Source organism: Erpetoichthys calabaricus, chromosome 9, assembly GCF_900747795.2.
Source record: "Erpetoichthys calabaricus chromosome 9, fErpCal1.3, whole genome shotgun sequence".
NCBI classification, from domain to species: Eukaryota; Metazoa; Chordata; class Cladistia; order Polypteriformes; family Polypteridae; genus Erpetoichthys; species Erpetoichthys calabaricus.
In genome coordinates, this window is record NC_041402.2 from 100,450,998 (window position 1) to 100,466,831 (window position 15,834).

The window sequence follows — 15,834 nt, forward strand, 5'->3', positions numbered from 1 at the left end:
TAATCCCCAAAGGTCTCTAGGAAAACATATGGATATATGAAAATAACTTTAAAATCCCCTGCTTTCCACATTCATCTCCTCGTTAGACAGCATTGTTTATTGACAACCCCAGCATTTCCAAACATCCAGAAAAGTCAAGCATGAGACTTCACCCTGGGCCATCTGTTTTCACATGCATCAAACTGTGTTTACAAAACCAATTACATCTTCAAATTGTCTCTACATTTTATGGAAAATAAGATGAATATAGTCATACCCCCACCATGTTCATCCATTTTTATAAATTCCATAAAAACAGCATTTATTTGTGTGGTATAATTAAAGCGAAACATTTTTATGCTAACACAACACTTTATAACTGAAACAAACCGATTTACACCTAATTTTATGTTTTACTACAAAAGAAAAATCCAGTCAAAGACGAGATAAGATATTCTCTTTGTCTAGAATCCAAATAAATTAACAGCAATAAAAATGCAAAAATGAAATCTGGAATTACCAAGATACCAGAATTTTTTTTTCCAAAAGCAGTACAGATTTTATGCAAAGACACTTTTATATCAAACAGCTAAATGCAAAGTAAAAATAATGTTTATATTTGGTTTTACCAGAACTGTACAGAGCCATATGTGTCTTGAGTGTGTTACCAACTGTGAAGAAAAAATCCCTTAATTACTGTTATTTAAATACCTGATCAGTAACTTAAAAAATCATCCCACTGATTTTTTTTTGGTGGATTTTTCTTTAAAGGATAACTGCAAGGTGAAAGGATTAACTCAGAAATACCCAAAACCATGTACTTGGTTGTTCTCCTTATGTCTCTTATCTTGTATCCACCTGACTTTAAACAACAAACACTTCTGCATAGCTGTTACAGTTATTTGTGCCCCGGCCAGGTGGACTTGAAATGTATACTTGTAGTTGTGTTTATCATTCCCGTCTTTCTGTCCACAGGTTTAGCAATGCAAGATTTCCACATGAGATGGGTACTTCAGAGTCGACTAAGTGCTTAATAAAAATAAAAATAATAAATACAATACATAAATAAAACAAAAAGACTGTTTCCTAACAGTGCAGGCTAGACCTTTAAACCAGCTGCTTTATATAAAGTTAATTTAAAGAGCTCAAAACAGCTGTTTTCTCACTCTGGCAGAATACCTTCCCACTGCTTCATTTACACGCTGTGTTTGCTTCCACCCTTCAATGTGTGGCATGTTCTTCCTACTTTTAAGTTCCTTGTTTGCATTATTTTTTGGATGGTTTTTTTTTCAATTTTATAGGGCTTTATCATTTTCTTTCTTTAAATGGCTGAAAAATAAAACAGAAGCATGTAAAGAGAACATATTATGTAAAGAGAACATATTTTAATAAAAAATAATAATCTTTAATTTATTGCAACACATCCCTAATAGAAAACTTGATAATTCACTTATATGAATATATAAAATGTATGCTGCAGTCACCTGTAATAGTCCTCCTGTGCAGATGGAAGAGCGTGGTGGTGGTGGAGCCACTGCTGTTCAAGTGCTAGTCTTTGCAGTTCAGCAGACTGAGCCTGCATGGCCTGTAACTGATGAGCTGCAGACATCTGGGGAGGCAGGGAAGGTGGCGGAAGATCTCGAAACGTTGCACCTAGAAAAAAACAAAGAATCACTTTTTACCATAAAATAATACAATGATGATCACTATGTCTTGTAGTTACCTTTATTATGTTGCAGAACTTTAATGAGAGGATTAATCAAGTACTTTTTCTTCCTAAGACACATGCATGCAAATCAAATACTATAAGTTCACCTTTCTGGAAAATCAACTTACCCACCTGTTACTGGTATCTGTAGAACTAATCTTAATCTATAGCTTTCTAAAGTGAGCCTGGCAAAAAAGTTTTCTTTGAGTTTTGATGGCATGAGAAACACAAAGAAAATAGCTTGATTATCTCTGCATGTTAGATATTCACTAATTTCTGTGTCCTGAACATTAATCCTTTTGAATTTCTCCACGTTTACCTCATTAATTATTATTATTAGTACAGTTACATGTATTCTTAAAATGATCTACTTGCTGTTGGTTTGGTTACAACAATTTAATGAATGTGTCATTCATGTGTATTATGCAATAAATAATCATATATTCATCCTTCACAGCAAGTTTCTTAAATAAAAAATGAAGATCTTTCTTCACAATTATGTCCTTCTCTTCAGAGAAATTTTGTTACTCATCCTTTTGATCAGCACCTGACAACTACATTTTAAAAGAATATTGTTATGAGATGTTGTTTTGTACAAGTATACATGGGAATTTGGGTTTCCTTAAGCTGGGTACATTTCTGAGCAGTTACCTTTGTAGTATAATGTTCCTGATCTTAGTGATTATTTAATTCATGGTGCTACAATACTATTTTGTTTTGTATATGGGTGCTGCAGTTTTCTTTGTCAATTTCTTCATTGTAATGAATGGGATAAAAAAAAATAGGCAGCACATTAATATAAAGCTGAGAATAATATCTAAAATTTTCAGAATCCAGGAATATTAAACTATTTGCACTAAGCTACATACTGGTTGTTAACTGTATACATTGTGCACTGCAATACAGTAATATATGTATTAACTGGTGTAGCATATACTTCAACAACCAACTAACCCTAAATCCATGTTAGTATTTAGTTTTATAATTCACAATTGTTTTTGGATTGTGTGGCATACATCTTTTTAGTTTGAGCTACACATGTTCCTGGTTTTCCATTATAATTTAATATACAGTATAAGATGATGACATATGGAGTTCACATTTTAACTTTAATGTCTGAATGCCGCATGAATACTTTAATAAAAAACACTGCAGATTGAACAATTGTTTTTTAACTAGATGTGACTCCTCATAAGTAAGCCCCTTAGAAACATCTGTGTGTTCTTACCAACAACCTTTTGTGAATAGATCAAACTGACTCGGTACCCTAAGTTGAGTGACTTTACTCTCCCAACATCAGCATTCTAATCCAGCCTGTGCTATTTTCCTCTCATATTCTATATATAACCTGCTAATTTTTTAAAGTAGTTGTAACCTTATATGTGAGTCATACATATTATATGTGTGTCAACTTGTGGACAATTGGTGAGAAGTGTTGGGGAAACACGTTAAAAGTAATATGTGCTACATAGTGAGATTTCTTTTCAAAGTAATAAGTAACTTAATGCAATACTTATTTTAATGAAGTAAAAATACCTGTTTTGCTTTAAAAAAATAATATGAATTATTATGAATGCTTATTCCCGCCACTAAAAAAAAAAATAAAATTGTGTTATTTAGCAAAAGTGTTTTGTTCACAAAGACTTTGCTTGCTGGGGTCAGTAATATTGTGCCTGTATATGTTCTGGCTATGTGGTGATACAGTAATCCCTCGCTATATCACGCTTCGACTTTCGTGGCTTCACTCTATCGCGGATTTTATATGTAAGCATATTTAAATATATATTGCGGATTTTTCGCTGGTTCGTGGGTTTCAGTGGACAATGGGTCTTTTAATTTCTGGTACATGCTTCCTCAGTTGGTTTGCCCAGCTGATTTCATACAAGGGACGCTATTAGCAGATGGCTGAGAAGCTACCCAATCAGAGCACGTATTACATATTAAATAAAACTCCTCAAATATATTGTGAGCACGGGGGCTGTTCGCACCCCTAGAGGATATGGCCGCTCCTCAAAAAACGCTAAAAGACTACCTTCACATTGCTCCCTTCCTTGCTGGGCTTACTTGTGGTTACTTTGTTGCGCGATATGCTTCCCGCACGGTGATTCACATACTTAAAAGCTCAAACAGCCCTATTGATTTTTGATTGTTTGCTTTTCTCTCTCTCTCTCTTGCTCTGACATTCTCTGCTCCTGACGGAGGGGGTGTGAGCAGGGGGTCTGTTCACACCCCAAGAGGATACGGACGCTCGTCTAAAAAATGCTGAAAGACTACCTTCACATTGCTCCCTTCCTTGCAGCTGCTTTGTCAAGCGACATGCTTCCCGCATGGTGCTTCGCATACTTAAAAGCTCAAAAAGCACCTATTGATTTCTGATTGTTTGCTTTTCTCTCTCTCTCTGACATTCTCTGCTCCTGACGCGCAGTCCTTTGAAGAGGAAGATATGTTTGCATTCTTTTAATTGTGAGACGGAACTGTCATCTCTGTCTTGTCATGGAGCACAGTTTAAACTTTTCAAAAAGAAACAAATGTTTGTTTGCAGTGTTTGAATAAAGTTCCTGTCTCTCTATAACCTCCTGTGTTTCTGTGCAAATCTGTGACCCAAGCACGACAATATAAAAATAACCATATAAACATATGGTTTCTACTTCGCGGATTTTCACCTTCCGCGGGGGGATCTGGATCGCAACCCCCGCGATCAAGGAGGGATCACTGTAGTTAGTGTGGGAGAGGCTAAGGGCATGCATAACATGTAATCAAATGAAAAAAAGTGAACAATAACTTTTGCTATTCTTGTATGGGTTATACGATGACATCATTCTTGAGAATGAGAGAAGGGTGGTCAGACTAAACCTGAGAAATGTTGTGCTAGTCTGGGATAATGCTGATTTTACCAATCCAATCATGTTAAGAGATTGGCTTGAAATCTACCCAAGGATGGTCATGATGCTTCTGCCACCACATTCAGCTCAACCAAACATAAGAATCATTTTCAGCATGGAGGTGTAGGGTGAATGAGAAATGGATGTTATGACCAGATGTGATTGATGAAAGCCTTGAGTGCTGGCTGCAAGAATGTGGCCCCTGATACTTGCTATGGGTGGGTATTGCTTGTGACATCCTTTTGTATATCCCCAAAACATTTGTGACACTCAGTTACAGTTTTTCTCCATTGTTCAGATATAATGTCATAAAATGTCAAATATTGAAAATGCATTAATGTACTTATGACAATTCTAAATACATTCACTGAAACCTGCATGATTTCTCATTTACTTCACTTTTCACAGAACAAATGGAAAACACAATTTGCCAAATATTTTACACAAATGACGGCAGAGAGTACAGATGTCACCTAAGAGTTATTTTTTTAGTCCTTTCATTATCTTCTCAATCTAGATAAACCTTTTGTAGCTGTGTAATCTTGTTTACTCTCTGTGAGACTGCAGAGTCACAAAAGCTATTGATTCACAATTCATTTTGAAGTCACACACAAAAGTACACGCAAGGTAAGTCACTTTGATCAAACACAATAGAAGCAGAAGGAGTAAGAAAAGAGTAGGGTGTGCAGTTGCAAAGTGGAAGATCTGGATGGGGTCTTTACAGACAAACTAAATATACTGTATATAAAATAAAATAAGGGCAACAATTATTGATAAAATAATTAACCATGTCCTGACATTGACAGTTTAGTCTATTACATACTTCAAATGATATGCATACAGTATATTCCATTTGTATTAACATTTGACTACCATGAAAAATACGATTTTTGCACACCTCAGGGTAGAGAGAACACCATATGCTGCTGGTGGCAGATGGGCAAAATTTACAGCTGAACAGGAGACTGCTATAGTAAATATGGTTCTGGATAACAATGTCCTTTGCCTAAAAGACATTAAAGAGAAAATCATTCAAGACAAGGATGTCTTTCAAAATATCAGCACTGTAAGTCTGGCTACTATTGACCAGCTTTTGAAAAGGAATTTGGTAAGAGTGAGGCAGGTCTATAAGATACCATTTGAATGGAACAGTGCCACAGTGAAAGAGCTGAGGTCTCAGTATGTTCAGGTATGCGTGGACTTCATGAAATCATGTTATACAGTGTATTTACTGTATTTATTTAGTCAGTGTAATACATTACTGAATATACTCCACAATTCACTGTATTATTCAGTAAACTGTATTGCATTCATGCTTATTGTACAGTACGCATCGTGGCATTGTTTAAAAGTATTAAACTGTATGTACTATAAATTTTTTCTTTTCCAAAGAATTATGGAGATGGAAATGTGTTTTTGTAGTTGAAGCAGGCTTTAATCTGACCCAAAAAAGGAGAGGTGGTTGAAATTTGATTGGTCACATCACACTGTGTGCAATAGGACAAAATGATGTCATACATCGTCATACTATTGTTGAAGTCTATAATGCAGCTCATCTCCTGATGTTCTTTCATGGGCATGCAGAGCGATTAACGGAGGGGGAAGCAATGAAGGTGGAAAACTTTGTCATCATATGGGTCAATGTGAGATTCCATCATAGCAGTGTGGTATAGTGGGTCCACAGCTCAAGTCAAAAAGGCCACTTTTTAAATAAATAGTCGCCACACTCAAAGCTTAGAGAGGGGGCGTGGTAGTGTGGCCGGAGTGGTTCCCGGGTGATTCGTGATGTGGGCGGTCCTCGCTCGAGTGTACAGGTGAGGAGTCGTCCGCATCCGTAATTGTTGCAGGGAGCTGCTAATTGTCACACCTGATCCACGTCCCCGTAATATTTAATAGAAGCGCGAGGTGGATGGAGGGGAGAAAAAGAAAAAAAGGAGAGAAGAAAAAGAGAACGGGAGGTTAAAGAAGAAGGAAGCAGGAAGGAGAAAACTGGTGAATGAGCGAGTGAGAGCACGAGCAAGAACAGGCTCTGTTAAAGTGGAGTGCAGCTGGTAGGAGCGCCCCAGAGGAGTGTTTGGCCAACTCTCAGAGGGGGGTGTTGGAAGTGTTCGCTCCAGCTGAGCAGTTTAGAGGAGCTAGAGTGACTTGGCGCAGAAGGTAGCGGGAGTTGTGGAGGTTTTGGGCATGTTGACCCAAGTCTCGGTCTGGGTGGAGCCCGACGTAGCCAGGGATCGGAGGGCTACCGGAGCAGAAAAGAAGGAGCTGCATTTGCTGGTAGGGCGACTCCCCTGTTGCGGGGTCCGAATGGAAGAAGCAAGGGAGCCGCCAGTAGAAGAACGCACCTGGCTTTAGTTTTAATGAAAGACTTCTTCCAGCAATTATTTTAACCTCGGTTTTTAAAGGATTTTTTTTTTCTATTGTGTTTTCAACCTCCACGGATTCACCAGTTTTATTGGATTATTTATTTAATGACTTATTTGAGAAACACTGCACTATTTATTTGAACATTTTGATTTTGTTGATTTTTTAATAAAAGCACTTAGCACTTTTTGCACCATTCCCTTGCTTTACGGTTGATGTCTTCACTGCCTAGCTCATCAGTGACATTACCGACAGTGTTGGGTTCGAGGGCTTCCAGAAGCTGGATAGGAGCATGGAGCAGAACCCACATCGTCACAAGCAGGAGTTCACAAGTGGTTCCAAACCCATCCAAGGATATCAATAGTACATCTTCCACCATACTCCCCATTCCTCAATGCCATTGAGGAGTTTTTTTTCAGCATGGTTTTGGAAGGTTTATAACCATAATTCACATGTTCAGGTCACACTCATTGAGGCCATTGATGCAGTCTGTGATGACGTCACTGCAGAGGCATGCCAACCTTGGATTTGTCACACAAAGCTTTTTTATCCAAGTTGTCTGGCAAAGGCTGATATTAGGTGTAATGTACATGAAAATTTATGGCCTAATGCAAATGGCAGATAAGCCTAGTTAACATCACTCTTCATTAATGTTTTGCTGATTGACTTTTTAGTTTTTTGCACCACAATTAAATGATTGCTGGTGCTGATGTTTGATTTGACGTACTGCTTTGGAAAAAATGGTTGTTTTTTATTTTTGTTGTCTGTGGTGAACAGTTGTTGAAATATTATTTTTTTTATATACCATTATGTCATTTTGTTTACTTTAGGAAGAATTATGTGAATTAAATTTTCAGCATGCATTTGCTGTTTGGCAAATGGAAGCACAATTTTGTTATTTGTGTCAGTTGTTCTCAAAACATACACTACTGTTTCTAAAATACCTTTGAACAATGGAGAAAAACTATAATAATAAGAGTCCTACTTCATCTTGTTAAAATAATGCAGCATGATGGGGTTACAAAGCCTCCCTTAACAGGTCAAATATAAAAATAAATTTAAAAAAAGAAGGTACCCACCAAATGAAACACTATAGCCAGTACTGCTTATTTCTTTTCCATAGTGTTATAAAATTCCAAGACACACTTTTTTATCTCTGACATATTTACGACATATTTATTTTTTTTCTTCTTTACTTTGAGATTTGTTTTCCTCTACTCACATGGAAGGTTGCGACAATATGTTTTACTCTAGGTCACAACATCAGCGTGACAATTTTACACGTCTTTTAGCATTTTATTTATAATTTCAACTATGAATGTGTGCTTTAAAGGAGCAGGCATTTTTTATCTGCAGATTTACTACTTTCTAACGAGCAATGGTTGTGTCAAATGGTGTGAAAGAATGTAGGTTTTCTAAAGTGCCACATATAAGGCTGGTTTCTGGTGGAAAAATGTAAAAGTTAACCAAGATCCCATGCATCACTATCATTTAGCACTGTTTTTAAAATCTCAAAATAATTTACTTGACACCATTGCACACACTGACATTGAGTGTTCTTGTAGTGTGATGCATGTTATGTATCTTTCTGCAGTATATCCAACAATATGACAATTATATGGAAAGTTTTGTATATATTTCTAATTGTGTTTGGTAAACAATTCAAGAAATAAATAGTAACATTTTTTTACCATAGGCTTTCTCACAGTTGCTGTCTTTGTGTGCAACAGAAAAATACTGACATTATATACCTCATTAATTAAAAAATCCTTGTGATCTGGAACATTTCATCAACCCCGTGCTACCTCCCTCCACTGTTGTGAATTAAAGTCGGCTGTCCAACTCAATAGTCATTGTTGTATTGTATTTCACTTAAAATAAAAAAACAAGGTGTATTGCAAAGCAAACAAAGATAACATTAAATCATCAAGATTTAAAATTATCATTCAATTGCTATACTTGCAAAATGTTTCTGTTATGCTTTTCATAGCTCATGCCACAGGACAGGTTACAACTTATGAAAAAGGAGAAGACATCTACCTTTAGTTTTTTACCATTCAGTTTTGGAAAATTATATGGACTTTTCTCATCCGTAAGAAAAATTAAAAATATTAACAAACATAAGCTACAATTCAAAGAATAAGGCTGAAACAGTATTTTTTTAAATCACACATCTACAGTATCTATTGCAATACACTTAATATTACATTTTAATAATTTATTAGATACCACTCTATTGTCAGCAGGAATGAGAAACAGAGAAAAATCAATTAAGTAATAACATAACCTAATTATGCTGATAAGCAAATGAACAAATATGACTTTTTCATGTGGTGGTGCAGCAGGTAACTATGTTCCTAGTGCTTCCTAGAATAAGTCAAATATAAGCATTGCTAAATCAAGGAAAAAAGAACCAAACGGGACAGCTGTGCAATAGAAAAAGCCATCCTAGTTTGACAAACCTGAATTTATGTTTCAGTCCACATTTTTGCAGAATTATACTTTGATGGCAATCCCATAAACTAAATAATTCAATATTAACACTACAGGTTATCCATCCATCCATCCATTTTCCAACCCGCTGAATCCGAACACATGGTCACCGGGGTCTGCTGGAGCCAACCCCAGCCAACACAGGGCGCAAGGCAGGAACCAATCCCAAGCAGGGTGCCAACCCACCGCAGGACACACACACACACACACACACACCCACAAACCAAGCACACACTAGGGACAATTTAGGATCGCCAATGTACCTAACCTGCATGTCTTTGTACTGTGGGAGGAAAACCACGCTGACACAGGGAGAATATGCAAACTCCAGGCAGGGAGGACCCAGGAAGCAAACCCAGGTCTCCTTACTGCGAGGCAGCAGCACTACCACTGCATCACCGTGCCACACTACAGGTTAATGGTGCGATTGTTCAGAAGGACTTTACAGACATAACCTAGCTCCATTATTACTCATGTACAATATAATAGCCAAGAAGTGAACACTGTTTATGGCAAGATGAATTTCTTTCACCATTTAACAAACAATGTCAGCTTTGATCCAGAATTCAAGATTTGTTCCAGAAATATGAAGATGGAAGTTTACATATGAAAATAAAGTTTACATAAGTCTGCAGATCTCAGTTTAACTGAACACCTGTACAATTTGTGTTTTCACAGAGGGCTCCCTCTGCAGAAATTGTGTATCTTAATAAGTCACAATCTTAGTGGCATAATCCATGTCCCCATATATTTAAGGTACTTATGTGCCTGAAGGGAAAAGCTACCAATCAACTATTTATTTAGTGTATATTTTAGTCAAACTAACACATTTATACTTATGGGTAGGGTTTGCAATATGTATCATCTACATTCACTGTGTCATGTAGTCTAGTTCGACAAGACCTGACGCCATTCTCAAATGAGAAAAAACGCACAAGGACAACCTGCTAAAAACTTTGTAGTGAATATCAGTGAAATCCTGTGCTGCAAAGACTATACCCACGGGGCTTCTCCCTAAACACCTGCCCCCACTTCCTCCAGCCCCTTCAATTTAAACTGCTGGGGTTCAGGGAGAGAGCAATGACAATGAAAGGTAATAAAAAGATGAAATTGCTGTTATCAGTTCAGGAGCACAAGATAACTGAAGCTTAATGATTGGTTTGTACATTTTAATGAGTACTGAGACAGAAGAGATAGCTACTTTGACTGCTACAGTATCTTTCTATCACTTTGACTATTGCATCACTAAATGTTATAATAGCAAACAGAGTCTAGATTAGCATTGTGTCTATGGATACAATATGTTAAACACTTTTGCTTGCATTTCCAACTACACAGCAATGTTAACTTCATTTAGTCATTCATTTAAACTTGCCATGATACAGACACCACCAGCCTCGTAATCTACGTTGTTAGATTTAATTGCTAGACGTGGATTATCCTCATTTGCATGTAAGTGCATTGTGGGAATTTCATCTTCTGGTTTTACAATCAATGCAGACATTTTCAGGAAGCCATTTTGACCATACAAATGGATATCGGACAGGTGGGTTATGCAACATATGGTAGGTGAGATTTTTTTTCCTCTTTTCCATGGACTTTTTCACATTCTTTGTCTCTCTTCAGCACTGATCACTTAATCAACAACATTGAGTTTGAATATTCAATATTTAATTGCTACAAAAAGCATGAGAATAAAAATTTTTCTTGGCCACCACATCAGTCTACACGGGGTAAGTAGAATTTCATAAAATATATTTTGGGTGGTGTATTTCTTTAAATATTTTGGTTCCAATAATATCATTAGTAAGCAAGAGTTAATATTCTATTAAAAAGAGTGAGTCAACTTTTACAAGTGAATACTTTTACAAACACATTTTTAAAGGATGCAAAATATCATCTACTTATCGATATGGACAAAATCCCAGAAAATATTGAGATTGTTTTGTCAATATTGCACACCCCTACTTATGGGAAATTTGCACTATTAAATGCCTATGTATTTTCACATAGTTTACCACGGAAGGGCTTTAAAGCATCCTTTAGTACTCTAAGGTAATATTTTAGACGGTAAAATAAAACTAGTTAAAAGACTCACCAAACAACTGGTGTCTCAGCACCTCACTCTCATGAAGAGGATGAGAAGTCAAAGGGTTTGCTATTCCTCCTGCTGGGTAGGGCAGCCGAGCCAAATGTGAACCTGATGTGATGGGGTCTATCAGGGGATGAACTCCTGCTGAGGCTGGAAAGTATATATTTAAAAATCTCAGCAGTGATTTTTAATTCAGAATCAAAGTACTGCATACACATGAATTTAATGTCACTTCCATTTATACTACTTGCTATTTCTTAAGATTCAGAAAACCTACAATTCTGTGATGATGTACAGTATATTCCTTCGTAACACCATACCAGACAAAACAGATACCAATCTAATAATAATGATTTTTGTCCTTCAAACAACATGACTTTCTTAAAGACATTGTCACTTTATTTATGTAACTGACGCATCTAAAAACCTATATTCTTTACACTCTACTCACTGCTTTAGCTTAACAATGATAGTAATGGGTAGATGTCAAATGATTGTAATACAAAGCTTGTTATGCACATGGTTAAACTAATGATCCAAATCTCGCCAAATATTCTAAATACAAAAAGCTAACAATATTTGTTTTTTGCACCTTATCTTGAGTGAAACATGAAGGTTTAATTCTAGAATTACCAAAGCCTACGAAAAAACTTGCAAATCTATCCCACCTTAAATCCCTTCTTACCTCTCCGTCAGCGTCTTTTGTCTTGTAAATGTGTCGATAAGTAGCAAGTAGCCTGCTATCACATCCCCCCACCACCGCACAAAGTTTTTTCAGCTCAAGTCTGTTTACCTGTGTGTCAGTTGCTTACAGTTGTATAGAGTAAATACTATATCGTTATTTGGAACACATGCACTCACGGACAGTGTATGTGCCCAAAAAAGAAGTCTGACTGCATTCTCGTGCCATTGCTTGCGAAATGAAGTGTCAGCATGCACTTTTCGTGGAATTACAAATGTATTTTTTGAACATGCCCGTGTCGATCAAACACAGGAAGCTCTGCAGTCTACTTGTGACTTTACACTGTAGGAAGTAAGTAATTAAATCAGGGTAAATAGGTAAATAACATTCGATCTGGCTTTTATATACAAAATACAGTGACGGCAAAAGTGCGACGTGGATTCTTTCTCCGATGTAGAACCCTCGTCATCATCTGTCTCTGTTTTTTGCAAGTGCAGCTTTAAACATCATGGACCATAAGGTGCATACTAATTCAGCGTGAGCAGGAACACTCAATAAAACTGACAATGAGATACCAAGAAGGCAGATTCACCAGCGTTTGTGTGTCAGCTTTTATCCATCAAGATCAGATAATTTCCAGTTCCATTCTCTCAAAGCACCACTCACATCTACAGTTATTCCCAGTTCCAAATAAAAACTAATAGCGTCAGATCCCTGGGTGGTTGTAGTATGTATCGTGATTGTGACTGAGAGGATAAAAGTGAAAGAAAAAAAAACGCTAACTTTTACAAGTACTACAAATTTAAACCGACTGTTACAGTCGCAAATCAAATGTATGATTTTATTGTATAGTGTTAACAATAAGAGCAGCTCACTACTCAAAATGGCAAATATACGAGATAGTCAAGATAGAACCGGAGGGACTCTTGATTACAAGTCAGAAGTTCTTACCACAGATAATTGGTCCACTGTGGACAGTATGCTGCTTGCATTCGTCATTCTAGAACAACTAGTTATTAAAAACAGCAATACCAGAAAAAAAAAAAAAAAAGAAGCTCTTACCGCTGTGCCACAGAAGCTGTTGTATCATCTTTGTACCTTTTGTGAAAGTATTTATTTCACCTTTGAACTTCAGGCTTCACACATTATACAGTGTGGCAGATTGCCTGGGTCATTACCTGGCCGGGATGCCTAAAAGGACTGGAAGGTGGCAGGAATAGGTTCTGGGCCACGAGGGGGCAACCGCCCTGGAGCAGGAGAGGACCACGGCAGAAGAACAAAAAGCTTCTGGCCTGTTGGGACCTGTGGCCACCGCCAGGGGGCGCCTCAAGCCTCGTAGGACTCGAAAATAGTTACTTCCACCACACTTGGCAAGATGGCAGAGGAACCTGCCAGGGACGCCACACCAGGAAATGCTGCCAGATGGACGTCATCAGACACCAGGAGCACATCCGGGCAGGGATAAAAGGTGGTGCCTTCCTACAGTCTGGGAGCCAGAGTCGGGGGTGGGAGTAGGACAAAGCTCCCTGGAGGAGAGGAAAGGCGGCCAAGGACTGAGACAGAGAGATATAGTGGTGATTATTGCTGTGTGCATTGTGTTCTGTGTGGAACTGTGTTTATTTATGAATAATAAAAGTGTGCTTTTTATAAAGATGTGGTTTCCGACTGGTGGTGTCCGGGCAAGTCTCACAACAGTTTATGTCTTCATTTTGTCATTTATTACTAAAATATGAAAAACATTTCTGTTTTAACGATGTGTTTACATAGATTATTGTAGAAACGGAACACACATGAAATGAATGTGTTCCAAATAACGATCTATTATTTCCCTATACATCTCTAGGTACCTGACTCGCAGACATTCGAGGCATGTGCTGGGAGAACATTGTGCCCGTTCTGCAGCAGTGGGGGGATGGGATAGTAGGCTGATTGCTGCTCGTCTCGATAGGCACATTTACAAGAAAAAAGACGCTGATGGAGAGGTGCGAAGGGATTTAAGATGGGACGATTTACAAGTTTTTTCGTAGCGTTTGGTAATTCTAGTGTTAAAGAATCTCAGCATTTGAAATGATTTCATAGGTAGTAAAGGCCATGTTTTTCTTTTCTATAAGTATCTCACTTACTCATGCTTCTCTGACATTTATTCTTCAAACTGTTGTTCACTTCAGCCAGGTCTAAAGCCAGGTAAGCAAAATATAATATTCTATCCTCTCCGATAGTTAATCAAAAACATTCTGCTTTATTGACAATGTTTTCAATGCCTCTGTAAAGATTAAGGTAAGAACAAAGACAACATGATTCAGTGTGATCTCAGTACCTACCTCACAATATGGTAATTTTTAAATTTTCTCTTTTTGCAAAAAGTTAGGGATTGCACTTTATTATTTTCTTTTTTTATTCAACTAAAGTCAAATTTGAATTCATAACCCTCTCCATAGATAAAAGTGTGTCATTCAATTACATGTAATAAGGATACTTCCTCAGTTCAATTAGTCTCAACAAATTGAGAACTCTAATTTATGGCACATACATATACACATTGAAACATACCACTAGGTGATTCCTTTCTTTTTTGCATAGTACAGCTCTCAACTAAAACTAGACAATAAATTGTTCCACAATTAAAATCTCTCATTTGAATAGCTGCTAATGTGTATTTGAAATATTGGAGACCCAAAAGAAAAGCCAAATTTAAAAAATGGAAAATTGTTTCTTTATAGAAATAGTGGATATTACCTATGTTGGTGGAAGCACTTTTTTCACTTGAACCATACAAGATTGTAATGTGGAATTATGAGATTTCACAGTGTGCACCTCATACCTGTTCAATACATTGAACATCCAATTGTTGTTTTTGGCTGGTCAGCTACTATTATCAATGAAATGGAAAGCAGGGAAAATTTAATGGGTTTCCAAAAATTAAGATCCTGGTGATTAGAACACCACAAGGTTGATTTTACCTTGGGTAAAACACATACTTCGTGTTACATATCTTTGGAGTACTTTGACAAACTCCTAAATCAGGTGAATATGTCTTTCTCAAAGGGTACAGTGTAAGAATCATTGGATGGGATTGGGTTCATCCAATTCTGTGACTGAATGCACAGTGCTTATTACAAAGCTCTGTAGTGACAAAGCCAGGTGGATGAGATCTTACTGGAAATGCTTAATGTTTTGGGCTGTGGTTTACATGTGTTTTCTTGAAGACTAGAGTGGTGGTCTCCAGTGTTGAAAAAGGGAAACAAAAAGACGTGTTCCACTGAGCAAGAGATCATATTTCTCAGCCTCACTGGGAGGGCAAATGCAAAGATTCTGAAATTGACTGTATCTGATAGCTGAACATCAGATCTAAAAGAAGTAATATAGATTCTGTACTGGACATGAAATAGCCAGGCAACCCTTTGTCCTTGTGCAGGTACTTAAGGGATTGTGTAAATTTTGCAATCCAGTCTACATGTTCTTTGCAGAATTAGAAAACATTTACAACCATGTACCCCATAGGATGCTGTTGCAGGCGCTTCAAGTACTTTGTTTAACATTTAGTTTCCATATTTTTGTAGCAAGAGTTGCTTGCCTGCCTTACTGTAAATTAAGCTTATTCAACACAGGTATTTGGCTCTACCATTAGTGAATCTTG

General features: G+C 37.2%; 1 protein-coding gene across 4 annotated transcripts in view; it reads right to left on the minus strand.

The window, feature by feature from the left end:
• Positions 1–270: 270 nt before the first annotated feature.
• atn1 (atrophin 1) overlaps positions 271–15,834 on the minus strand; it is a 91,030-nt gene continuing 75,466 nt past the window's right edge. For 3 of the 4 annotated variants that reach the window (XM_028810031.2, XM_051931697.1, XM_028810032.2), the window contains 3 exons: positions 11,522–11,665; positions 1,464–1,632; positions 271–1,308 (listed from right to left, as the gene is read on the minus strand). In XM_028810031.2, coding sequence (XP_028665864.2) covers positions 1,275–1,308; positions 1,464–1,632; positions 11,522–11,665 — 347 coding nt within the window. In that variant the 3' untranslated portion in view covers positions 271–1,274. The remainder of the gene's footprint in view (positions 1,309–1,463; positions 1,633–11,521; positions 11,666–15,834) is intronic. The other variant, XM_028810033.2, reaches the window with a different exon arrangement.